Raw genomic sequence first — 25,650 nt, forward strand, 5'->3', positions numbered from 1 at the left:
TAGGTTAGAGTTGTGATTCCTCAGAGGCTTATTAAGCAGCATGATATTTTAAACTGTACACAACATAAAATACAGTCACACATACAGTAGTAGAGTTGTAATGCCCCCTGACAGGGTGAACACACAGCAGTGTTTGAAAAGTATCAGTGTTGATTGATTTCAGGGGGCATTATATATAAAATATAAAATCTGATCTGTCATCATCATGGCCAGATTGGCTCTACGTTCGACTCGTTTAGCCAGATTGGCTCTACGTTCGACTAGTTTAGCCAGATTGGCTCTATGTTCGACTAGTTTAGCCTGATTGGCTCTATGTTCGACTAGTTTAGCCAGATTGGCTCTACGTTCGAACTAGTTTAGCCTGATTGGCTCTAAGTTCGACTAGTTTAGCCTGATTGGCTCTACATTCGACTCGTTTAGCCTGATTGGCTCTACGTTCGACTAGTTTAGCCAGATTGGCTCTACGTTCGACTCGTTTAGCCTGATTGGCTCTAAGTTCGACTAGTTTAGCCTGATTGGCTCTATGTTCGGCTAGTTTAGCCAGATTGGCTCTATTTTCGACTAGTTTAGCCTGATTGGCTCTACGTTCGACTAGTTTAGCCAGATTGGCTCTACGTTCGACTAGTTTAGCCTGATTGGCTCTACGTTCGACTAGTTTAGCCAGATTGGCTCTACGTTCGACTAGTTTAGCCTGATTGGCTCTACGTTCGACTAGTTTAGCCTGATTGGCTCTAAGTTCGACTAGTTTAGCCTGATTGGCTCTACGTTCGACTAGTTTAGCCAGATTGGCTCTACGTTCGACTAGTTTAGCCTGATTGGCTCTACGTTCGACTAGTTTAGCCAGATTGGCTCTACGTTCGACTAGTTTAGCCTGATTGGCTCTACGTTCGACTAGTTTAGCCTGATTGGCTCTACGTTCGACTAGTTTAGCCAGATTGGCTCTATGTTCGACTCGTTTAGCCTGATTGGCTCTACGTTCGACTAGTTTAGGCTCTACGTTCGACTAGTTTAGCCTGATTGGCTCTATGTTCGGCTAGTTTAGCCTGATTGGCTCTACGTTCGACTCATTTAGCCAGATTGGCTCTACGTTCGACTAGTTTAGCCTGATTGGCTCTACGTTCGACTAGTTTAGCCAGATTGGCTCTAAGTTCGACTAGTTTAGCCTGATTGGCTCTACGTTCGACTAGTTTAGCCAGATTGGCTCTATGTTCGACTCGTTTAGCCTGATTGGCTCTACGTTCGACTAGTTTAGGCTCTACGTTCGACTAGTTTAGCCTGATTGGCTCTATGTTCGGCTAGTTTAGCCTGATTGGCTCTACGTTCGACTCATTTAGCCAGATTGGCTCTACGTTCAACTAGTTTAGCCAGATTGGCTCTACGTTCGACTAGTTTAGCCTGATTGGCTCTACGTTCGACTCGTTTAGCCTGATTGGCTCTACATTCGACTAGTTTAGCCAGATTGGCTCTACGTTCGACTCGTTTAGCCTGATTAGCTCTACATTCGACTCGTTTAGCCAGATTGGCTCTATGTTCGGCTAGTTTAGCCAGATTGGCTCTATGTTCGACTAGTTTAGCCAGATTGGCTCTATGTTCGACTCGTTTAGCCTAATTGGCTCTATGTTCGACTAGTTTAGCCTGATTGGCTCTACGTTTGACTAGTTTAGCCTGATTGGCTCTACGTTCGACTAATTTAGCCAGATTGGCTCTATGTTCAACTAGTTTAGCCTGATTGGCTCTACGTTCGACTCCTTTAGCCAGATTGGCTCTACGTTCGGCTAGTTTAGCCTGATTGGCTCTACGTTCGGCTAGTTTAGCCAGATTGGCTCTACATTCGACTCGTTTAGCCTGATTGGCTCTACGTTCGGCTAGTTTAGCCAGATTGGCTCTACGTTCGACTCGTTTAGCCTGATTGGCTCTACGTTCAACTAGTTTAGCCAGATTGGCTCTACATTCGACTCGTTTAGCCTGATTGGCTCTACGTTCGACTAGTTTAGCCTGATTGGCTCTACATTCGACTCGTTTAGCCTGATTGGCTCTACGTTCGACTAGTTTAGCCAGATTGGCTCTATGTTCGACTAGTTTAGCCTGATTGGCTCTATGTTCGGCTAGTTTAGCCTGATTGGCTCTATGTTTAACTCATTTAGCCAGATTGGCTCTATGTTTAACTCATTTAGCCAGATTGGCTCTATATTTGGCTAGTTTAGCCTGATTGGCTCTATGTTCGACTAGTTTAGCCTGATTGGCTCTATGTTCGACTAGTTTAGCCTGATTGGCTCTATGTTCGACTCATTTAGCCAGATTGGCTCTACGTTCGACTAGTTTAGACTGGCTGGTTCTGTGAGAAGGAGAGGGAAAGAGAGAGACAGAGTTCAGCTAGATGGGGCTAAACTTTACCATCACACTGATCCAGGAAAACTGCGTTATCATCAGCAAAACATCTTGTGCCTGAAATGTTACCATAGTCAAATATTGGCCCTTCCAGCAATGTCACAATATCCATCCGATTGATCTTAGTCAGGACCTCTGTAAGGGAATCCGCTAAAGTAAGACAGAAACAGACAAACTGGTTAATACACTACAGACAGCAATACACAACAGTATTAAAACATTTGAGGACAGAGACCTGAGACAGTTCTGTGTAGAGTAATGACCTGAGGCAGTTCTGTGTAGAGTAATGACCTGAGACAGTTCTGTGTAGAGTAATGACCTGAGGCAGTTCTGTGTAGAGTAATGACCTGAGACAGTTCTGTGTAGAGTAATGACCTGAGACAGTTCTGTGTAATGACCTGAGACAGTTCTGTGTAGAGTAATGACCTGAGACAGCTCTGTGTAGAGTAATGACCTGAGACAGTTCTGTGTAGAGTAATGACCTGAGACAGTTCTGTGTAGAGTAATGACCTGAGACAGTTCTGTGTAGAGTAATGACCTGAGACAGTTCTGTGTAGAGTAATGACCTGAGACAGTTCTGTGTAGAGTAATGACCTGAGACAGTTCTGTGTAGAGTAATGACCTGAGACAGTTCTGTGTAGAGTAATGACCTGAGACAGTTCTGTGTAGAGTAATGACCTGAGACAGTTCTGTGTAGAGTAATGACCTGAGACAGTTCTGTGTAGAGTAATGACCTGAGACAGTTCTGTGTAGAGTAATGACCTGAGACAGTTCTGTGTAGAGTAATGACCTGAGACAGTTCTGTGTAGAGTAATGACCTGAGACAGTTCTGTGTAGAGTAATGACCTGAGACAGTTCTGTGTAGAGTAATGACCTGAGACAGTTCTGTGTAGAGTAATGACCTGAGACAGTTCTGTGTAGAGTAATGACCTGAGACAGTTCTGTGTAGAGTAATGACCTGAGACAGTTCTGTGTAGAGTAATGACCTGAGACAGTTCTGTGTAGAGTAATGACCTGAGACAGTTCTGTGTAGAGTAATGACCTGAGACAGTTCTGTGTAGAGTAATGACCTGAGACAGTTCTGTGTAGAGTAATGACCTGAGACAGTTCTGTGTAGAGTAATGACCTGAGACAGTTCTGTGTAGAGTAATGACCTGAGACAGTTCTGTGTAGAGTAATGACCTGAGACAGTTCTGTGTAGAGTAATGACCTGAGACAGTTCTGTGTAGAGTAATGACCTGAGACAGTTCTGTGTAGAGTAATGACCTGAGACAGTTCTGTGTAGAGTAATGACCTGAGACAGTTCTGTGTAGAGTAATGACCTGAGACAGTTCTGTGTAGAGTAATGACCTGAGACAGTTCTGTGTAGAGTAATGACCTGAGACAGTTCTGTGTAGAGTAATGACCTGAGACAGTTCTGTGTAGAGTAATGACCTGAGACAGTTCTGTGTAGAGTAATGACCTGAGACAGTTCTGTGTAGAGTAATGACCTGAGACAGTTCTGTGTAGAGTAATGACCTGAGACAGTTCTGTGTAGAGTAATGACCTGAGACAGTTCTGTGTAGAGTAATGACCTGAGACAGTTCTGTGTAGAGTAATGACCTGAGACAGTTCTGTGTAGAGTAATGACCTGAGACAGTTCTGTGTAGAGTAATGACCTGAGACAGTTCTGTGTAGAGTAATGACCTGAGACAGTTCTGTGTAGAGTAATGACCTGAGACAGTTCTGTGTAGAGTAATGACCTGAGACAGTTCTGTGTAGAGCCCTGTGTGGTGTTACTGCTACAGGATTCATCTGTGGTTTCAGTAATGACTAGTTACAAGTCTTCAATTCAGGGAGGAAATGGGATACCTACTTGTGGCATTTTTACCATCTCTGCTAACCCATTTCTTTAAAAGCATGAAACTCTGAGCGGTCAGAGAGTTGGGGTTATCCACGCGGATGTGATTGATCTCATCTACAGAGAAATCCATTTCCCTGGCAAGCTCTGAAACAGAAAAACATTAAATATGGATTAGACTCCTCTCCTCTCCTCTCCTCTCCTCTCCTCTCCTCTCCTCTCCTGTCTTAATTTCCTTTTCTTTCCTCCCCACCTCTCTTTCCCTCTCCTCATTTCCTTTTCTTTCCTCCCCACCTCTCTTTCCCTCTCCTCAACTCTCCTGCCTTCATTTTCTTTGCTATCCTCTCCTCTCTTTTCCTCTTCTCTCCTCTACTCTCTTTCCCTCTCCTTCCCTCTCCTCAACTCTCCTGCCTTCATTTTCTCTCCTCTCCTCTCCTCTCCTCTCCTCTCTTCATTTCCTTTGCTTTCCTTTCCTCCTCTCTTTCCTCCCCTCCCCCAGACAGACATGTACATTATGCTGCAGTGCAGGAGGGGAGGGGACTCTCCCCCAGACAGACATGTACGTAATGCCGCAGTGCAGGAGGGCGGGGGAGTGCAGGCGGGGAGCTGGGCACACTGCCACTCCCTTTCCCTCCTGATAATAATGACAGTAACCTCCAGATGGAACAGATGAAGTCCTACCCAGCTCAGTCATCAACAGGAACAGTATGGCGTCACAATCTCATCTAATGATGTATTCTAGTCGTCTCCAGTCAGTGTGTGGGGTAATGGTGTGTGTGGCTGGTACGTTATGTCACTGCAGTAGAAGAGAGACTGCCATTCTACTGCTGTCCTCCAGGGGGAGCCATGCTACCTGTGTTCTTACCAGTCCAGCTCAGACCCAGGTGATCTGCCACTATGGCCATCCGCAGGTCAGTCCTCTCACAGGGGCTCTGAGGGCCTGGTGGTGGGGGGGGGGGGGGGGGGGGGGGGGGGCAGACAGCACCATGTTAGCATCTCATCACTGTGTATTTACCATAAACAGAACGTACCTTTTTCTGGCCAGATTCTCCTCATCAATTCAGAGGTCTCTGCATAGTAAGATCATAGTAAACGCTCTCCATGTTGGAGTACTTGGCTGCTCCTTTCCAAATAAGAAGCCAGATAGTAACAGGTAGAATTGTGAGGATCCAATGGCAAGACAAAGGCACATTGACAGTTCCAGGAGAAGACTAGTATTTGTTGTTGAGTGGGTGTTAGGTATGTAACCAGCCCGTCTACCAGGCAATCAAACCATCACAGAAACAAAACCACCCCAATTCCCATGTCACTAGCTCTATCGTGTGGAGCTTGGTGTTCAAGGCCAAACGTGTGTCAGAGTGAAATGAAAGTAGACATGCCAGTAACCTGTGTACGCTGGAGGAGACTGGAGCACGGGCACCTGTCTGATACTGCTACTATACTGATACAGACTCAGCTCTACACGGGCCAGAGACTAGTCGTCTGTACCGTGCTCTGGTCTCTATCATGCTGCCTCACCTGGCTCCTAAGTCTGGTTAATACAGCTCCTAAGTCTGGTTGGACAGTTAATACTGCTCCTAAGTCTTGTTGGACAGTTAAGAAAGTCCCTTTGACTGGTTGGACAGTTAATACAGCTCCTAAGTCTGGTTGGACAGTTAATAAAGCTCCTAAGTCTTGTTGGACAGTTAAGAAAGTCCCTTTGACTGGTTGGACAGTTAATACAGCTCCTAAGTCTGGTTGGACAGTTAATAAAGCTCCTAAGTCTTGTTGGACAGTTAAGAAAGTCCCTTTGACTGGTTGGACAGTTAATACAGCTCCTAAGTCTGGTTGGACAGTTAAGAAAGCTCCTAAGTCTGGTTGGACAGTTAAGAAAGTCCCTTTGACTCGTTGGACAGTTAAAAAAGTCACCTTTGACTCGTTGGACAGGACACAGAAATGACAACGACAGAATGACAGCTACAGTTAAGTCACATCACAGCCAATCACAACGGCTCATGCACTAAAGATCAACAAGTGTAAAGTTTTACAAACTAGGCTTGGTCTCCATGACAGGGGCCATGTTGGACCCTGCAACCTGACTGCATTCCTTCTCCTGTCCTGCAGCCGGCCTACAGCTCCTCCTCTCTGCCTTCCATCTCCTTCTCCTCTTCTCTCTGCCGGCCTACAGCTCCTCCTCTCTGCCTTCCATCTCCTTCTCCTCTTCTCTCTGCCGGCCTGATCAACCTCTGCTCTCACGTCTCTACAAGACCTGGATGTAGTAGTAGACCTGGATGTAGTAGTGGACCTGGATGTAGTAGTGGACCAGTATGTAGTAGTGGACCTGGATGTAGTAGTGGACCTGGATGTAGTAGTGGACCTGGATGTAGTAGTGGGCCTGGATGTAGTACTGGACCTGGATGTAGTAGTGGACCTGGATGTAGTAGTGGACCTGGATGTAGTAGTGGACCTGGATGTAGTAGTGGACCTGGATGTAGTATTGGGCCTGGATGTAGTACTGGACCTGGATGTAGTAGTGGACCTGGATGTAGTAGTGGACCTGGATGTAGTATTGGGCCTGGATGTAGTAGTGGACCTGGATGTAGTAGTGGGCCTGGATGTAGTAGTGGACCTGGATGTAGTAGTGGACCTGGATGTAGTATTGGACCTGGATGTAGTAGTGGACCTGGATGTAGTACTGGACCTGGATGTAGTACTGGACCAGTATGTAGTAGTGGACCAGTATGTAGTAGTGGACCTGGATGTAGTAGTGGACCTGGATGTAGTATTGGACCTGGATGTAGTAGTGGACCTGGATGTAGTATTGGACCTGGATGTAGTAGTAGACCTGGATGTAGTAGTGGACCTGGATGTAGTAGTGGACCAGTATGTAGTTGTGGACCTGGATGTAGTATTGGACCTGGATGTAGTAGTGGACCTGGATGTAGTAGTGGACCAGTATGTAGTAGTGGACCAGTATGTAGTAGTGGACCTGGATGTAGTAGTGGACCTGGATGTAGTATTGGACCTGGATGTAGTAGTGGACCTGGATGTAGTAGTGGACCTGGATGTGGTATTGGACCTGGATGTAGTAGTGGACCTGGATGTAGTATTGGACCTGGATGTAGTAGTAGACCTGGATGTAGTAGTGGACCTGGATGTAGTAGTGGACCTGGATGTAGTATTGGACCTGGATGTAGTAGTGGACCTGGATGTAGTATTGGACCTGGATGTAGTATTGGACCTGGAAAGAGTAGTGGACCTGGATGTAGTAGTGGACCTGGATGTAGTAGTGGACCTGGATGTAGAATTGGACCTGGATGTAGTAGTGGACCTGGATGTAGTATTGGACCTGGATGTAGTAGTGGACCTGGATGTAGTAGTGGACCTGGATGTAGTAGTGGACCTGGATGTGGTATTGGACCTGGATGTGGTATTGGACCTGGATGTAGTAGTGGACCTGGATGTAGTAGTACATCTGGATGCAGTATTGGACCTGGATGTAGTATTGGACCTGGATAGAGTAGTGGACCTGAATGTAGTAGTGGACCTGGATGTAGTAGTGGACCTGGATGTGGTAGTGGACCTGGATGTAGTAGTGGACCTGGATGTAGTAGTGGACCTGGATGTAGTAGTAGACCTGGATGTAGTAGTGGACCTGGATGTAGTAGTGGACCTGGATGTAGTAGTGGACCTGGATGTAGTATTGGACCTGGATGTAGTAGTGGACCTGGATGTGGTATTGGACCTGGATGTGGTATTGGACCTGGATGTAGTACTGGACCTGGATAGAGTAGTGGACCTGGATGTAGTAGTAGAACTGGATGTAGTATTGGACCTGGATAGAGTAGTGGACCTGGATGTGGTATTGGACCTGGATGTAGTACTGGACCTGGATGTAGTAGTAGACCTGGATAGAGTAGTGGACCTGGATGTAGTAGTAGACCTGGATGTAGTATTGGACCTGGATGTAGTAGTAGACCTGGATGTAGTAGTAGACCTGGATGTAGTAGTAAATCTGGATGTAGTAGTGGACCTGGATGTAGTATTGGACCTGGATGTAGTAGTAGACCTGGAGGTAGTAGTTAACCTGGATGTAGTAGTAAATCTGGATGTAGGAGTGGACCTGGATGTAGTAGTGGACCTGGATGTAGTATTGGACCTGGATGTAGTATTGGACCTGGATGTAGTAGTAGACCTGGATGTAGTAGTAGACCTGGATGTCGTAGTGGACCTGGATGTAGTAGTAAATATGGATGTAGTATTGGACCTGGATGTAGTAGTAGACCTGGATGTAGTATTGGACCTGGATGTAGTATTGGACCTGGATGTAGTATTGGGCCTGGATGTAGTAGTAGACCTGGATGTAGTATTGGACCTGGATGTAGTATTGGACCTGGATGTAGTATTGGGCCTGGATGTAGTAGTAGACCTGGATGTAGTAGTGGACCTGGATGTAGTATTGGACCTGGATGTAGTAGTAGACCTGGATGTAGTAGTGGACCTGGATGTAGTATTGGACCTGGATGTAGTAGTGGACCTGGATGTAGTATTGGACCTGGATGTAGTAGTGGACCTGGATGTAGTAGTAGACCTGGATGTAGTAGTGGACCTGGATGTAGTAGTGGACCTGGATGTAGTATTGGACCTGGATGTAATAGTGGACCTGGATGTAGTAGTACATCTTGATGTAGTAGTGGACCTGGATGTAGTAGTAGACCTGGATGTAGTAGTGGACCTGGATGTAGTAGTAGACCTGGATGTATTGAAGGAGGAGCGCTGAGAGGCTTCTGATATTGATGTGATGTCTTCAGTATCGGTTAATTTGGCCTAAATCTTTTCCTCTTCATTGGCAACGTGGTCCACACTATCTACTGTCTAGCTACTTACAGATGTAGTTTCCCACTGAAGCATGTTGTGTTCTGTCCTGCTTTCTTGTTATCGGATCTGCTGCTAGAGGCTACACCTGATCTGCTGCTAGAGGCTACACCTGACCTGTTGTTATCTGATCTGCTGCTAGAGGCTACACCTGACCTGTTGTTATCTGATCTGCTGCTAGAGGTTACACCTGACCTGCTGCTAGAGGCTACACCTGACCTGCTGCTAGAGGCTCCACCTGACCTGTTGTTATCTGATCTGCTGCTAGAGGTTACACCTGACCTGTTGTTATCTGATCTGCTGCTAGAGGCTCCACCTGACCTGTTGTTATCTGACCTGCTGCTAGAGGCTACACCTGACCTGTTGTTATCTGATCTGCTGCTAGAGGTTACACCTGACCTGTTGTTATCTGATCTGCTGCTAGAGGCTACACCTGACCTGTTGTTATCTGACCTGCTGCTAGAGGTTACACCTGACCTGTTGTTATCTGATCTGCTGCTAGAGGCTACACCTGACCTGTTGTTATCTGACCTGCTGCTAGAGGTTACACCTGACCTGTTGTTATCTGACCTGCTGCTAGAGGTTACACCTGACCTGTTGTTATCTGATCTGCTGCTAGAGGTTACACCTGACCTGTTGTTATCTGACCTGCTGCTAGAGGCTACACCTGACCTGTTGTTATCTGATCTGCTGCTAGAGGTTACACCTGACCTGCTGCTAGAGGTTACACCTGACCTGCTGCTAGAGGTTACACCTGACCTGTTGTTATCTGACCTGCTGCTAGAGGTTACACCTGACCTGTTGTTATCTGATCTGCTGCTAGAGGCTACACCTGACCTGTTGTTATCTGCTGCTAGAGGCTACACCTGACCTGTTGTTATCTGACCTGCTGCTAGAGGTTACACCTGACCTGCTGCTAGAGGCTACACCTGACCTGTTGTTATCTGATCTGCTGCTAGAGGCTACACCTGACCTGTTGTTATCTGACCTGCTGCTAGAGGCTACACCTGACCTGTTGTTATCTGATCTGCTGCTAGAGGTTACACCTGGCCTGTTGTTATCTGACCTGCTGCTAGAGGCTACACCTGACCTGTTGTTATCTGACCTGCTGCTAGAGGTTACACCTGACCTGCTGCTAGAGGCTACACCTGACCTGTTGTTATCGGACCTGCTGCTAGAGGTTACACCTGACCTGCTGCTAGAGGCTACACCTGACCTGTTGTTATCTGATCTGCTGCTAGAGGCTACACCTGACCTGTTGTTATCTGACCTGCTGCTAGAGGTTACACCTGACCTGCTGCTAGAGGCTACACCTGACCTGTTGTTATCTGATCTGCTGCTAGAGGTTACACCTGACCTGTTGTTATCTGATCTGCTGCTAGAGGCTACACCTGGCCTGTTGTTATCTGATCTGCTGCTAGAGGCTACACCTGACCTGCTGCTAGAGGCTACACCTGACCTGTTGTTATCTGACCTGCTGCTAGAGGTTACACCTGACCTGCTGCTAGAGGCTACACCTGACCTGTTGTTATCTGATCTGCTGCTAGAGGCTACACCTGACCTGTTGTTATCTGACCTGCTGCTAGAGGCTCCACCTGACCTGTTGTTATCTGATCTGCTGCTAGAGGCTACACCTGACCTGTTGTTATCTGATCTGCTGCTAGAGGCTACACCTGACCTGTTGTTATCTGATCTGCTGCTAGAGGCTACACCTGACCTGTTGTTATCTGATCTGCTGCTAGAGGCTCCACCTTACCTGTTGTTATCTGATCTGCTGCTAGAGGCTACACCTGACCTGTTGTTATCTGACCTGCTGCTAGAGGTTACACCTGACCTGTTGTTATCTGACCTGCTGCTAGAGGCTACACCTGACCTGTTGTTATCTGCTGCTAGAGGTTACACCTGACCTGCTGCTAGAGGCTCCACCTGACCTGTTGTTATCTGATCTGCTGCTAGAGGCTACACCTGACCTGTTGTTATCTGACCTGCTGCTAGAGGTTACACCTGACCTGTTGTTATCTGATCTGCTGCTAGAGGCTCCACCTGACCTGTTGTTATCTGATCTGCTGCTAGAGGCTACACCTGACCTGTTGTTATCTGACCTGCTGCTAGAGGTTACACCTGACCTGTTGTTATCTGACCTGCTGCTAGAGGCTACACCTGACCTGTTGTTATCTGCTGCTAGAGGCTACACCTGACCTGTTGTTATCTGACCTGCTGCTAGAGGCTACACCTGACCTGTTGTTATCTGATCTGCTGCTAGAGGCTACACCTGACCTGTTGTTATCTGACCTGCTGCTAGAGGCTACACCTGACCTGTTGTTATCTGACCTGCTGCTAGAGGCTACACCTGACCTGTTGTTATCTGATCTGCTGCTAGAGGCTACACCTGACCTGCTGCTAGAGGCTACACCTGACCTGTTGTTATCTGATCTGCTGCTAGAGGCTACACCTGACCTGTTGTTATCTGACCTGCTGCTAGAGGCTACACCTGACCTGTTGTTATCTGATCTGCTGCTAGAGGTTACACCTGACCTGTTGTTATCTGATCTGCTGCTAGAGGCTACACCTGACCTGTTGTTATCTGACCTGCTGCTAGAGGCTACACCTGACCTGTTGTTATCTGATCTGCTGCTAGAGGTTACACCTGACCTGTTGTTATCTGATCTGCTGCTAGAGGCTACACCTGACCTGTTGTTATCTGATCTGCTGCTAGAGGTTACACCTGACCTGTTGTTATCTGATCTGCTGCTAGAGGTTACACCTGACCTGTTGTTATCTGATCTGCTGCTAGAGGTTACACCTGACCTGTTGTTATCTGATCTGCTGCTAGAGGTTACACCTGACCTGTTGTTATCTGATCTGCTGTTAGAGGCTACACCTGACCTGTTGTTATCTGCTGCTAGAGGCTACACCTGACCTGTTGTTATCTGATCTGCTGCTAGAGGTTACACCTGACCTGTTGTTATCTGATCTGCTGCTAGAGGTTACACCTGACCTGTTGTTATCTGATCTGCTGCTAGAGGCTACACCTGACCTGTTGTTATCTGCTGCTAGAGGCTACACCTGACCTGTTGTTATCTGATCTGCTGCTAGAGGTTACACCTGACCTGTTGTTATCTGATCTGCTGCTAGAGGTTACACCTGACCTGTTGTTATCTGACCTGCTGCTAGAGGTTACACCTGACCTGTTGTTATCTGCTGCTAGAGGTTACACCTGACCTGTTGTTATCTGATCTGCTGCTAGAGGCTACACCTGACCTGTTGTTATCTGCTGCTAGAGGCTACACCTGACCTGTTGTTATCTGACCTGCTGCTAGAGACTACACCTGACCTGTTGTTATCTGATCTGCTGCTAGAGGTTACACCTGACCTGTTGTTATCTGATCTGCTGCTAGAGGTTACACCTGACCTGTTGTTATCTGACCTGCTGCTAGAGGTTACACCTGACCTGTTGTTATCTGACCTGCTGCTAGAGGCTACACCTGACCTGTTGTTATCTGATCTGCTGCTAGAGGTTACACCTGACCTGTTGTTATCTGATCTGCTGCTAGAGGCTACACCTGACCTGCTGCTAGAGGTTACACCTGACCTGTTGTTATCTGACCTGCTGCTAGAGGCTACACCTGACCTGTTGTTATCTGCTGCTAGAGGCTACACCTGACCTGTTGTTATCTGCTGCTAGAGGCTACACCTGACCTGTTGTTATCTGATCTGCTGCTAGAGGCTACACCTGACCTGTTGTTATCTGATCTGCTGCTAGAGACTACACCTGACCTGTTGTTATCTGCTGCTAGAGGCTACACCTGACCTGTTGTTATCTGATCTGCTGCTAGAGACTACACCTGACCTGTTGTTATCTGATCTGCTGCTAGAGACTACACCTGACCTGTTGTTATCTGATCTGCTGCTAGAGGCTACACCTGACCTGTTGTTATCTGACCTGCTAGAGGCTACACCTGACCTGTTGTTATCTGACCTGCTGTTAGAGGCTACACCTGACCTGTTGTTATCTGATCTGCTGCTAGAGGCTACACCTGACCTGTTGTTATCTGATCTGCTGCTAGAGGCTACACCTGACCTGTTGTTATCTGACCTGCTGTTAGAGGCTACACCTGACCTGTTGTTATCTGACCTGCTGCTAGAGGCTACACCTGATCTGCTGCTAGAGGCTACACCTGACCTGTTGTTATCTGATCTGCTGCTAGAGGCTACACCTGACCTGTTGTCATCTGATCTGCTGTTAGAGGCTACACCTGACCTGTTGTTATCTGATCTGCTGCTAGAGGCTACACCTGACCTGTTGTTATCTGATCTGCTGCTAGAGGCTACACCTGACCTGTTGTTATCTGATCTGCTGTTAGAGGCTACACCTGACCTGTTGTTATCTGATCTGCTGTTAGAGGCTACACCTGACCTGTTGTTATCTGACCTGCTGTTAGAGGCTACACCTGACCTGTTGTTATCTGACCTGCTGCTAGAGGCTACACCTGATCTGCTGCTAGAGGTTACACCTGATCTGCTGCTAGAGGCTACACCTGACCTGTTGTTATCTGATCTGCTGCTAGAGGTTACACCTGACCTGTTGTTATCTGATCTGCTGCTAGAGGCTACACCTGACCTGTTGTTATCTGATCTGCTGCTAGAGGCTACACCTGACCTGTTGTTATCTGATCTGCTGTTAGAGGCTACACCTGACCTGTTGTTATCTGATCTGCTGTTAGAGGCTACACCTGACCTGTTGTTATCTGACCTGCTGCTAGAGGCTACACCTGACCTGTTGTTATCTGATCTGCTGTTAGAGGCTACACCTGACCTGTTGTTACCTGATCTGCTGCTAGAGGTTACACCTGACCTGCTGCTAGAGGCTACACCTGACCTGTTGTTATCTGCTGCTAGAGGCTACACCTGACCTGTTGTTATCTGATCTGCTGCTAGAGGCTACACCTGACCTGTTGTTATCTGATCTGCTGCTAGAGGCTACACCTGACCTGTTGTTATCTGATCTGCTGCTAGAGGCTACACCTGACCTGTTGTCATCTGATCTGCTGTTAGAGGCTACACCTGACCTGTTGTTATCTGATCTGCTGCTAGAGGCTACACCTGACCTGTTGTTATCTGATCTGCTGCTAGAGGCTACACCTGACCTGTTGTTATCTGATCTGCTGTTAGAGGTTACACCTGACCTGTTGTTATCTGACCTGCTACTAGAGGCTACACCTGACCTGTTGTTATCTGATCTGCTGCTAGAGGCTACACCTGACCTGTTGTTATCTGATCTGCTGCTAGAGGCTACACCTGACCTGCTGCTAGAGGCTACACCTGACCTGTTGTTATCTGATCTGCTGCTAGAGGCTACACCTGACCTGTTGTTATCTGATCTGCTGCTAGAGGCTACACCTGACCTGTTGTTATCTGATCTGCTGTTAGAGGTTACACCTGACCTGTTGTTATCTGACCTGCTACTAGAGGCTACACCTGACCTGCTGCTAGAGGCTACACCTGACCTGTTGTTATCTGACCTGCTACTAGAGGTTACACCTGACCTGCTGCTAGAGGCTACACCTGACCTGTTGTTATCTGACCTGCTGCTAGAGGCTACACCTGACCTGTTGTTATCTGATCTGCTGCTAGAGGTTACACCTGACCTGTTGTTATCTGATCTGCTGCTAGAGACTACACCTGACCTGTTGTTATCTGACCTGCTGCTAGAGGTTACACCTGACCTGTTGTTATCTGATCTGCTGCTAGAGGCTACACCTGACCTGTTGTTATCTGACCTGCTGCTAGAGGCTACACCTGACCTGTTGTTATCTGATCTGCTGCTAGAGGCTACACCTGACCTGTTGTTATCTGACCTGCTGCTAGAGGCTACACCTGACCTGTTGTTATCTGATCTGCTGCTAGAGGCTACACCTGACCTGTTGTTATCTGATCTGCTGCTAGAGGCTCCACCTGACCTGTTGTTATCTGATCTGCTGCTAGAGGCTACACCTGACCTGTTGTTATCTGATCTGCTGCTAGAGGCTACACCTGACCTGTTGTTATCTGATCTGCTGCTAGAGACTACACCTGACCTGTTGTTATCTGCTGCTAGAGGCTACACCTGACCTGTTGTTATCTGATCTGCTGCTAGAGGCTACACCTGACCTGTTGTTATCTGACCTGCTGCTAGAGGCTACACCTGACCTGTTGTTATCTGATCTGCTGCTAGAGGCTACACCTGACCTGTTGTTATCTGACCTGCTGCTAGAGGCTCCACCTGACCTGCTGCTAGAGGCTACACCTGACCTGCTGCTAGAGGCTCCACCTGACCTGTTGTTATCTGATCTGCTGCTAGAGGTTAGGCTGCCTCCACCCTGTTCTCCTCCAGTCTCCTGAAGGCTGCCTCCACCCTGTTCTCCTCCAGTCTGCTGAAGGCTGCCTCCACCCTGTTCTCCTCCAGTCTCCTGAAGGCTGCCTCCACCCTGTTCCCCTCCAGTCTCCTGAAGGCTGCCTCCACCCTGTTCTCCTCCAGTCTGCTGAAGGCTGCCTCCACCCTGTTCTCCTCCAGTCTCCTGAAGGCTGCCTCCACCCTGTTGTCCTCCAGTCTCCTGAAGGCTGCCTCCACCCTGTTCTCCTCCAGTCTGCTGAAGGCTGCCTCCACCCTGTTCTCCTCCAGTCTGCTGAAGGCTGCCTCCACCCTGTTCTCCTCCAGTCTGCTGAAGGCTGCCTCCACCCTGTTCTCCTCCAGTCTGCTGAAGGCTGCCTCCACCCTGTTCTCCTCCAGTCTGCTGAAGGCTGCCTCCACCCTGTTCTCCTCCAGTCTGCTGAAGGCTGCCTCCACCCTGTTCTCCTCCAGTCTGCTGAAGGCTGCCTCCACCCTGTTCTCCTCCAGTCTCCTGAAGGCTGCCTCCACCCTGTTCTCCTCCAGTCTGCTGAAGGCTGCCTCCACCCTGTTCTCCTCCAGTCTGCTGAAGGCTGCCTCCACCCTGTTCTCCTCCAGTCTGCTGAAGGCTGCCTCCACCCTGTTCTCCTCCAGTCTGCTGAAGGCTGCCTCCACCCTGTTCTCCTCCAGTCTCCTGAAGGCTGCCTCCACCCTGTTCTCCTCCAGTCTCCTGAAGGCTGCCTCCACCCTGTTCCCCTCCAGTCTGCTGAAGGCTGCCTCCACCCTGTTCTCATCCAGTCTGCTGAAGGCTGCCTCCACCCTGTTCTCATCCAGTCTGCTGAAGGCTGCCTCCACCCTGTTCTCATCCAGTCTGCTGAAGGCTGCCTCCACCCTGTTCTCCTCCAGTCTCCTGAAGGCTGCCTCCACCCTGTTCTCCTCCAGTCTCCTGAAGGCTGCCTCCACCCTGTTCTCATCCAGTCTGCTGAAGGCTGCCTCCACCCTGTTCTCATCCAGTCTGCTGAAGGCTGCCTCCACCCTGTTCTCCTCCAGTCTCCTGAAGGCTGCCTCCACCCTGTTCTCCTCCAGTCTCCTGAAGGCTGCCTCCACCCTGTTCTCCTCCAGTCTGCTGAAGGCTGCCTCCACCCTGTTCCCCTCCAGTCTGCTGAAGGCTGCCTCCACCCTGTTCCCCTCCAGTCTGCTGAAGGCTGCCTCCACCCTGTTCTCCTCCAGTCTGCTGAAGGCTGCCTCCACCCTGTTCGGTGGAGGCAGCATTGTTATGCTCTGAATGCCAGGGTCTGGTGTGGTGCTCTGAATGGTACTGCCAGGGTCTGGTGTGGTGCTCTGAATGGTAATGCCAGGGTCTGGTGTGGTGCTCTGAATGGTAATGCCAGGGTCTGGTGTGGTGCTCTGAATGGTAATGCCAGGGTCTGGTGTGGTGCTCTGAATGCCAGGGTCTGGTGTGGTGCTCTGAATGGTACTGCCAGGGTCTGGTGTGGTGCTCTGAATGCCAGGGTCTGGTGTGGTGCTCTGAATGCCAGGGTCTGGTGTGGTGCTCTGAATGCCAGGGTCTGGTGTGGTGCTCTGAATGGTTCTGCCAGGGTCTGGTGTGGTGCTCTGAATGGTAATGCCAGGGTCTGGTGTGGTGCTCTGAATGGTACTGCCAGGGTCTGGTGTGGTGCTCTGAATGGTAATGCCAGGGTCTGGTGTGGTGCTCTGAATGGTACTGCCAGGGTCTGGTGTGGTGCTCTGAATGGTAATGCCAGGGTCTGGTGTGGTGCTCTGAATGGTACTGCCAGGGTCTGGTGTGGTGCTCTGAATGGTACTGCCAGGGTCTGGTGTGGTGCTCTGAATGGTACTGCCAGGGTCTGGTGTGGTGCTCTGAATGGTAATGCCAGGGTCTGGTGTGGTGCTCTGAATGGTAATGCCAGGGTCTGGTGTGGTGCTCTGAATGGTAATGCCAGGGTCTGGTGTGGTGCTCTGAATGGTACTGCCAGGGTCTGGTGTGGTGCTCTGAATGGTAATGCCAGGGGCAGTGGTCTGAAAGATAGTCAGGGGCTTGATATTCTGGAGGGGCCTCTACCCAGTCAGGGACTGGTCTAACAGGGGCTTCTATAGGGGCCTCTTCCCAGTCAGGGGCTGGTCTAACAGGGGCTTCTATAGGGGCCTCTACCCAGTCAGGGGCTGATCTAACAGGGGCTTCTATAGGGGCCTCTACCCAGTCAGGGGCTGGTCTAACAGGGGCTTCTATAGGGGCCTCTACCTAGTCAGGGGCTGATCTAACAGGGGCCTCATTAGAGGCCTCTACCCAGTCAGGGGCTGATCTAACAGGGGCTTCTATAGGGGCCTCTACCCAGTCAGGGTCTGGTCTAACAGGGGCCTCATTAGAGGCCTTTACCGTAGTCTGTGACATGATTACACCTGACCTTCTGACCTAGTCCCTTACGCCCCCTGACAACCCTTCAGAGTTATGCTCACCAATCTGAAAAAACTGCAGTCTTTCTTCAACAATATCCCGCTTGCTCATGTCAATCGCACCACTGCGAGTCATCTCAAACATCTTCCCTTCATGGAAGGGGAATGGGTTTGGCTCGCTAGTCGGCGTGGTGCTATCATCGGTCGGGGTTCTGGCAGGGGTCGTGTCTGGGGTCGTGGCCTGTGACCTGTCGTCTGCTGCCAGCCCAAACGGCTTCGGCTCGTCGTCTTTGGCGTCAACCACTTCATTGTCTCCTCCTACACTGGACCAGGGGTCAAAGTCCAGCCCTTTAGTAGCAACAGTTTTAAACGGAGAGTCAAACGCCTCCTCTAGCTTGTAACTAAAGTAGGTATCAGAAAAGCCATCGTTGTCCTTCTGGTCCTGAGAGCTGGCCCCATCTGTTTTGATGTCAACCGGATCACTTTTAGCTTGAGCCTTTTTGCATTCCTCCTCCGGGGTTTTTTCCTCTTCAATGGCCTCTAGTTTGGTCTGACTGAAGGAGCGGTCGCAGGACCGGAGCACGCTGTCTGAGGTCCACACGTCCTTCCTGCTGTCCGGCAGGCTGAAGGGTTTAGTGTCCATCTCACACAGACCATCATCCTCATCCTGCATGTCATACCCATCCAGGGAGTCGATCTCAGTAGCGTCAGTGTCATGAGAGAACTCTGCCGTCGTGGCGATAGAACAGTCTGTTATGGACTGGTCATTTCCATTCTGTTCAGAGTCGTACTCCTCTGTTTTACCAGCTTCACATGTTCCATTAGTTCTGTTAGTTCCTGGCTCTTTGTTGTTTCTGTTTTTATCCTGTTTTGGGGATTTGGACCCATTCTTGATCTCCTGCTCCTGCTCCTCTGAGATCTTAAAGGTGTATTTCTTAAAGGAGATGGGCTGGAAGACGGACTCATCGTCACTAGAGTCACTGTCGTCAGCCCCGGGGGGGACCGGGGAGGGGGGCTGGACTCTGATGATGGGCTCCGTGAGGAGGTGTTTATCATGCTCTTCCTGGAGGTTGACCTCCATCATCTCCGCCTCAGAGGAACCACATGATCCCGTCTTCTTCTTCTTCGTGGGGCTGGACTGCTCAGAGTCCAGGGGAGGCGGAGGGGGGAACTGGATGTATGCTACTCCTTTGTCTTTAGGTGTCTGTCCGGCCTGGTGGTTTCCATTCTTAAGGTCAGCTGCTGTGACATTAGGTGTCTCTGGTCTGAAGTCCTTGAAGGAAAATACCTGGCCCTGCTCCTCCTCTGAGGAGTCCTCAGAGACCTCTGGGATAGGGCTAGGCTGGAAGGGAGTGAAGCCCAGGATGGAGTCTGGTGTTCTGGAGGTGAGGTCATAGCTGATCTCCTCTGAGCTAGGGGTCTCCGGGGTGAGGGGACTCTTCCCTGAGCTGTCTATGAAAGATACCTGCTCTAGCGTGTCATCGTCAGGACTGGCCTGAGGCGAAGAGGGCTGTTTCTGTTTGTACAGTACTCCTCCTCTGCCCTCTCTCTCTCCCTGCCTACCCACCTGGACACTCACATAGACAGGTAATGTTTTGATGCCTTTGAAGTTTTCTCTGGTGGTGGTTTTCTCTGGTGCTAATCTCTCTTGTATTTCTCTTGTGCAAGTGTCACGCACATTGTTCAAGTTAGAATCTTTTGGTGCATTATCTAATATTTCAAGAGATGTGTCTGTTAGTTCTTTTGTCTTTGTAGGGCTTGTTACTGGGCTGACCTGCATTCTGTTCTTATTTAGTATGGGGATTTGGGAAGTCTTTTCAGATGGCTTAGTTACCGTGTCTTGTTTTGCTTTCTCTGACTGGTCGCTGTCTGAGTGACTAGACACAGACCTGACTGGGATCTGGGACTCTGTCTTTCTTCTAAGATTCTTGTTTTGTGCCTCCCCATGGTCTTTAGACACAGGCTCAGAATGAGCAACCCTATTGGTTGTGGGACTTGATGCGACATGTTTGGAAGGAGAATCCCTCATAGAAACGTGTTCTTTTTCAACTTCCCCACCGTTCTCCTTGGGTGTGTCATGTGTAGGACTATGTGATGGTGGTCCCTTTACACCCTTACTGATCCCAGTGGCCTGACTCTCCTGGCTCAATGGGCTGATCCCAGTGGCCTGACTCTCCTGGCTCAATGGGCTGATCCCAGTGGCCTGACTCTCCTGGCTCAATGGACTTGTTTTCTCTGATTCTTTATCAGTCTGACCTGTTAGGTGTTTTTGGGCTGTGGTGTATGGTAGGTTCTTATTAGTCAGTTTGTCTCCTGACTGTTTTGGGGCAGCTGATGAGACAACTGACTTACTGCTATTGGAGGCAGGTCCTTTGAGTTTCTCTGGAATCTTTTTAAAAGGACTTCCTTCCTCTGTGGCCTCAGACCCTTTAGTTGTCTTTCCTCCAGTGAACAGTTGATTGACTGGCAGCTTGTTCTCCTGCAGCCTGCTGACTGGGGGTGTGGACTGTACTAGCTGAGGACTACTGTTATCTTGGTTCTGAGCCTCTGATTCAAACTTCATCCTAACAGAGCTCACTCTAGAGAAGGAGGCTTTAACCCCGGTTGGCTCAGACCGTTCCTCCGCCTTTGTCTGCTGTTTGGATGTATCCTCACTGAAGCGGGAGAGAACAGCTCTCTCTGGACTGTTGGGTAGACTAGAGGTCTTCCTCTCAGTCGTACTACTGAACAGTTTGTTCCCCCTTCCCTTGCCCCACTCCTCCCCCTCTGGCCTGGCTTTCTGCTGTGTTTTCTCCGGGCTATTACAGGTGGAGCTGGGCCCAGACCTGGTCTCCCTGGGGTCTTTCTTTGGAGGCTTTTTCTCCGGGGATTGCAGCTCGTCGTTCAGTTTCTCAGTTTTGTCACGGAAAAACTGAGAGACCTCGCTTAGTTTCTCCTCAGCTTCCTTGACAGTTTGATCCACGCGGTCCTCGTAGATGAGCTTCTCTCTGTTCCTGTCCAGCTTGTCCTCAGTGAAACGCATCCACACTGCATGTTTTGGGCTGCCTGGCTCTGTGGTGTAATGCAACACTGTCACTTTGTCAAACTTGTCATCCTTATGAGAACATTTACCTGACTTAGAGGATGTATCCTTTGATGACTTGAAAGTGAACTCTCTCCTGGGCAGGGCCTCTTTCTCACTGTAATCGCTCTCTGCCCGATGCGACTCTGAGGTCATTTGGTGTGTTTGGTCAGCCATAGAGTCCTCTGTATCAGAGTGGGATATGTCTAGCTTCTCAGAACGGAGCATCTTCTCAGCGAACCTGTAAGACTCTCCCCTGAGTTCAGAGAGCTCGTCATCGTGATACTCTACAGAGTGCTGGCTGAGCAGTTTGAGAGCTTTGTAGGAGTCATCGGCCATGAGCTGAGCGGAGCTGGGCCGGCTGTCATTGGCAGTAAGCTCCTCCCCTTCCTGCTGCGCCTCGTCGTAATCAGGCAGTTCTTGGATTCTGTCTCCTTTATAGAAATAAGAGTCTGGAATCTTCTTGGTCTCCCTGATAATCACCTCAGTTGGTTGGAATGTGTTTCCCTCTTTTTCTATGTGAACCTCCATTATTCTTTTGGCTTTAGTGTCATTATCAATGAACCTGGGGGTGAGTTCATCCCCTTTGACAGAGTCCTGGCCAGCCTTGTGCTCAAACAGTCCAGCTAGTTCTTTGGAGGGGTCCCTTCCGGACTGGAATGCTTTCATGATGTCTCTGACTGACATGGTCTCCTCGATCCTCTCCGAGCCGTCTTTCAGCTGCGGCTTGTGGTAAACCATGCGCGTCGTGGTGGTGATGTGTGTCTCCTCTTTGAGCCTCATGGTCTTGCTAACGACAGAGTCGGAGTCATCAGACACTTTGATCTGGAATGATTTGACTTTGTCTTTGATGGAGGCGGCGGAGGCCTCTGGTTCAATGCAGGCCGGCGATGCTGAGGCTGCCTCCTCCATCTGCACCTCACAGGGTTCGTCTGGGTGCTCGTAGCTCCTGATGTGGACCACCTCGGTCCTAGTCTCGGTGATGCAGGGGGGGATGGGGTCAGTGAAGGGGGGTTTGGGCCCGGTGCTCTCTGCACTTTGGGGGGCTGAAGGAGTCTTTTCACTCCTGGTTTCAAAGCCGCTGTCTGACAGAGGGCTCTTATCCAGCTCATGAGATAAGTCCTCTGGCGACTCCAATATGGCGTCAGGTCCATAATAGGACTCTGCTAGTTTACACAAGTCTTTCTCGGAGGCAGAGGTACGCATGCCTGGGGGAGGCATCTTGAGTTTTTTTAGTTTCTGTTTGTCCTCCCCTTCCCTTTTTGCCTCCTCATATCTGCTCTTCATCTCGGCCATCTTAGAAAGAGAACTAGCACCTATCTCATTGGCCAGGTAGTCAACAACCGTGGCTAAATTCAACTCTTTACTGGGCATAGACCGGGGCCTAAAGGAGAGTGTGTTAGCGTCAAACGGAGGGTGAAAGAATTCCTTAGCACTTTGCTGGGCTTCGTCTAACTCATCTTTAGAGAACTCCTCCCACTCCTCCTCGGAGGGCTTCCCTCTACAGGCTTGACTATCACTCACCACATCCTTGGTCAGTATCTCACTGACTTTAACTAGATCCTCCTTCACTTTCTCTACTATGGTGAAGGGCTCCTCATCCTCCATCTTAGGCTCTTTAGGGGTCTGAGACTGAACGTTCCTGGCTGTTCTGGGGTCAGTCTGCAAGATGGCCGTCATCCTGATCAGGTCCTCCTTCATATCGGCCACGTCTTTCAGGATGTCCTGATTGGAGGATAGGGAGGAGGGCGGGGTTAGAGTGAGCCCTGGAGGGGTGATGTAAGGAGGGGACTTCACTGCCGTCTTTGACCTGCGAGAGTCTGCAGGCGACATCTTCAGCGACCCAGGCCCTTTTTTTATTTGGGACTCGTTCGCAACACTGAGAAAAGAGTATACAGGTACCGTCATTGTATTGGATGTTGCTGAGGTGGTGGAAGAGGTTTGAGACCTCGTAGAGCCGTAGACTGAAGTTGAGGTGTTAGATCTACGTGAGGACACTGATTTGAGTGTTCCGTACCCTGAAGAGTTAAATGTCCTTTCAGCCTCATTTATAGCTGCACTGACACTGGAAGTGGCGGCGTGAGTGGTGGTCTGTATCCTCTCCTGCAGACTGCTAGACCTATCAGAGAGCAAACAGGAGCAGGGGGAGGAGGGAGACGGGGAGGAGGACTGAGAAGAAGAGGCGTACTTCATGGGAGAAACTAATCCATTCACCATAGCAGAGGCTTCTGAGGAGTGGGCTGGTGAGGACAGAGAGGGGAGGGGCTTCCCCTTAGAGGCTTCTGAGGAGTGGGCTGGTGAGGACAGAGAGGGGAGGGGCTTCCCCTTAGACGTAGCTGAAGTAATGGACAGACCAGCGATGGTTCTGACAGGGGACGAGGATGAAGAGGACAGGCCAGCGTTGGTTCTGACAGGGGAGGAGGATGAAGAGGACAGGCCAGCGATGGTTCTGACAGGGGAGGAGGTTGAGGAGGACAGGCCAGCGATGGTTCTGACAGGGGAGGAGGATGAGGAGGACAGGCCAGCGATGGTTCTGACAGGGGAGGAGGTTGAAGACGACAGGACTGATTTGAAGGGTAAATTAGAGGCTGGGGTGGTCCTGGAAGAAAATGGGGTGGATAGTCCTTTAATGAAGACAGGATCTGCTCCAGGTTTAGAGGAAGAGGACACCAGACTGGCAGAGACCTGGACCGGGTACTGGGCCTGCTGTACAACAGTCTTAATAGGGGAGGCCATAGTTCTATAGGATCTGACAGGTAAAGAAGCGATGTCGCCAGAGGACTTGACTGAATGTGACGGTGAGGCTCCGAGGGTGGATTTGATTGGCGATGCGGAGGAGAGCAACCAGGCAGACTTTAGTGGCGATGCAGATGGTGTGTCGGACGGTGAGCCGGAGAGGGAGCCCAGTCCACACCTTGCTTGGACAGTGTTGGGAAGAGGCGCAGCCGACCATGCCTGGTAAGATCTTGTTGAAAAGACAGGTTTGTGAGTGTAACCAGCAGGCAGTGTTCTTCCTGTGCTTCGCTCAACTGTCTCTTTAAATAAGCAAAATGAAATCCAACAGAAAATCAACAGAAAATGGTTGAAAAAACAGAGAGACCAGAGGGGAAAACACGTGTCAGTGGACGCTTCTATTATCAAGGGAGGAAGAACAATACTTTGATGAAGAGTTGAAATGGGAATGATGGAGCCGTACAGGAAATCTGATCCACTGTGATCCATGGTTACGACAACGTTACACAGCAAGATGGAAAAGAAGCCCAGTGAAGCACATACAGCAAAACAACCACTGAGACCATGACAACAAGACATAACCATGACAACAAGACATAACCATGACAACAAGACATAAACATGACAACAAGACATAAACACGACAACAAGACATAAACACGACAACAAGACATAAACACGACAACAAGACATAAACATGACAACAAGACATAAACATGACAACAAGACATAAACACGACAACAAGACATAAACATGACAAGACATAAACACGACAACAAGACATAAACATGACAACAAGACATAAACACGACAACAAGACATAAACACGACAACAAGACATAAACACGACAACAAGACATAAACATGACAACAAGACATAAACACGACAACAAGACATAAACACGACAACAAGACATAAACACGACAACAAGACATAAACATGACAACAAGACATAAACACGACAACAAGACATAAACACGACAACAAGACATAAACATGACAACAAGACATAAACACGACAACAAGACATAAACACGACAACAAGACATAAACATGACAACAAGACATAAACATGACAACAAGACATAAACACGACAACAAGACATAAACATGACAACAAGACATAAACATGACAACAAGACATAAACATGACAACAAGACATAAACACGACAACAAGACATAAACACGACAACAAGACATAAACATGACAACAAGACATAAACATGACAACAAGACATAAACACGACAACAAGACATAACCATGACAACAAGACATAAACACGACATAAACACGACAACAAGACATAAACATGACAAGACATAAACACGACAACAAGACATAAACATGACAAGACATAAACATGACAACAAGACATAACCATGACAACAAGACATAAACATGACATAAACACGACAACAAGACATAAACATGACAAGACATAAACACGACAACAAGACATAAACATGACAACAAGACATAAACATGACGACAAGACATAACCATGACAACAAGACATAAACACGACAACAAGACATAAACATGACAACAAGACATAAACATGACAACAAGACATAAACATGACGACAAGACATAACCATGACAACAAGACATACACACGACAACAAGACATAAACACGACAACAAGACATAAACATGACAACAAGACATAAACACGACAACAAGACATAAACATGACAACAAGACATAAACATGACAACAAGACATAACCATGACAACAAGACATAAACATGACAACAAGACATAAACACGACAACAAGACATAACCATGACAACAAGACAAATGCACAGAGAAGCCAGAATAACATCAAACTGTTCTCTGTACACGTTGGGATGTGCTACATTCCTCTGGCTAGCAGATCAATCTGGGTCTTTTATCTGTTTGGTCTGATGTTCCACCTTTCCAATCCTCCAATTAGGGTGTTCTGACAAAACAGAGGTGAACACTACACAGAAGCCTCCATCTGTCTGTA

General features: G+C 48.8%; 2 protein-coding genes across 52 annotated transcripts in view; both read right to left on the bottom strand.

Moving 5' to 3' along the window:
- Nucleotides 1-25,650, bottom strand: part of ank3b (ankyrin 3b) — a 483,498-nt gene that overhangs the window by 73,080 nt on the left and 384,768 nt on the right. For 48 of the 50 annotated variants that reach the window (XR_008761019.1, XM_055936209.1, XM_055936160.1 and 45 more), the window contains 4 exons: nt 17,925-23,957; nt 5,094-5,168; nt 4,244-4,375; nt 2,395-2,538 (listed from right to left, as the gene is read on the bottom strand). Coding sequence is in view for 49 of the 50 variants with exons in the window: in XM_055936209.1 (XP_055792184.1) it covers nt 2,395-2,538; nt 4,244-4,375; nt 5,094-5,168; nt 17,925-23,957 (6,384 nt within the window). In the remaining variant the exon portion in view is untranslated. The remainder of the gene's footprint in view (nt 1-2,394; nt 2,539-4,243; nt 4,376-5,093; nt 5,169-17,924; nt 23,958-25,650) is intronic. The other 2 variants (XM_055936193.1, XM_055936425.1) reach the window with 1 other exon arrangement.
- LOC129863986 (uncharacterized) lies at nt 6,373-9,483 on the bottom strand. Of its 2 annotated transcripts, none has more exons than XM_055936498.1 (2): nt 8,133-9,483; nt 6,373-7,916 (listed from the first exon to the last, which is right to left on the bottom strand). In XM_055936498.1, the coding sequence occupies exons 1-2, from the start codon at nt 8,886-8,888 to the stop codon at nt 6,468-6,470; spliced, it is 2,205 nt and encodes a 734-aa protein (XP_055792473.1). In that variant the 5' UTR covers nt 8,889-9,483; the 3' UTR covers nt 6,373-6,467. The 2 variants fall into 2 exon arrangements, with proteins under 2 accessions (XP_055792473.1, XP_055792463.1); XM_055936488.1 differs by having other exon boundaries at nt 6,373-7,934.

Source organism: Salvelinus fontinalis, chromosome 1, assembly GCF_029448725.1.
Source record: "Salvelinus fontinalis isolate EN_2023a chromosome 1, ASM2944872v1, whole genome shotgun sequence".
NCBI classification, from domain to species: domain Eukaryota; kingdom Metazoa; phylum Chordata; class Actinopteri; order Salmoniformes; family Salmonidae; genus Salvelinus; species Salvelinus fontinalis.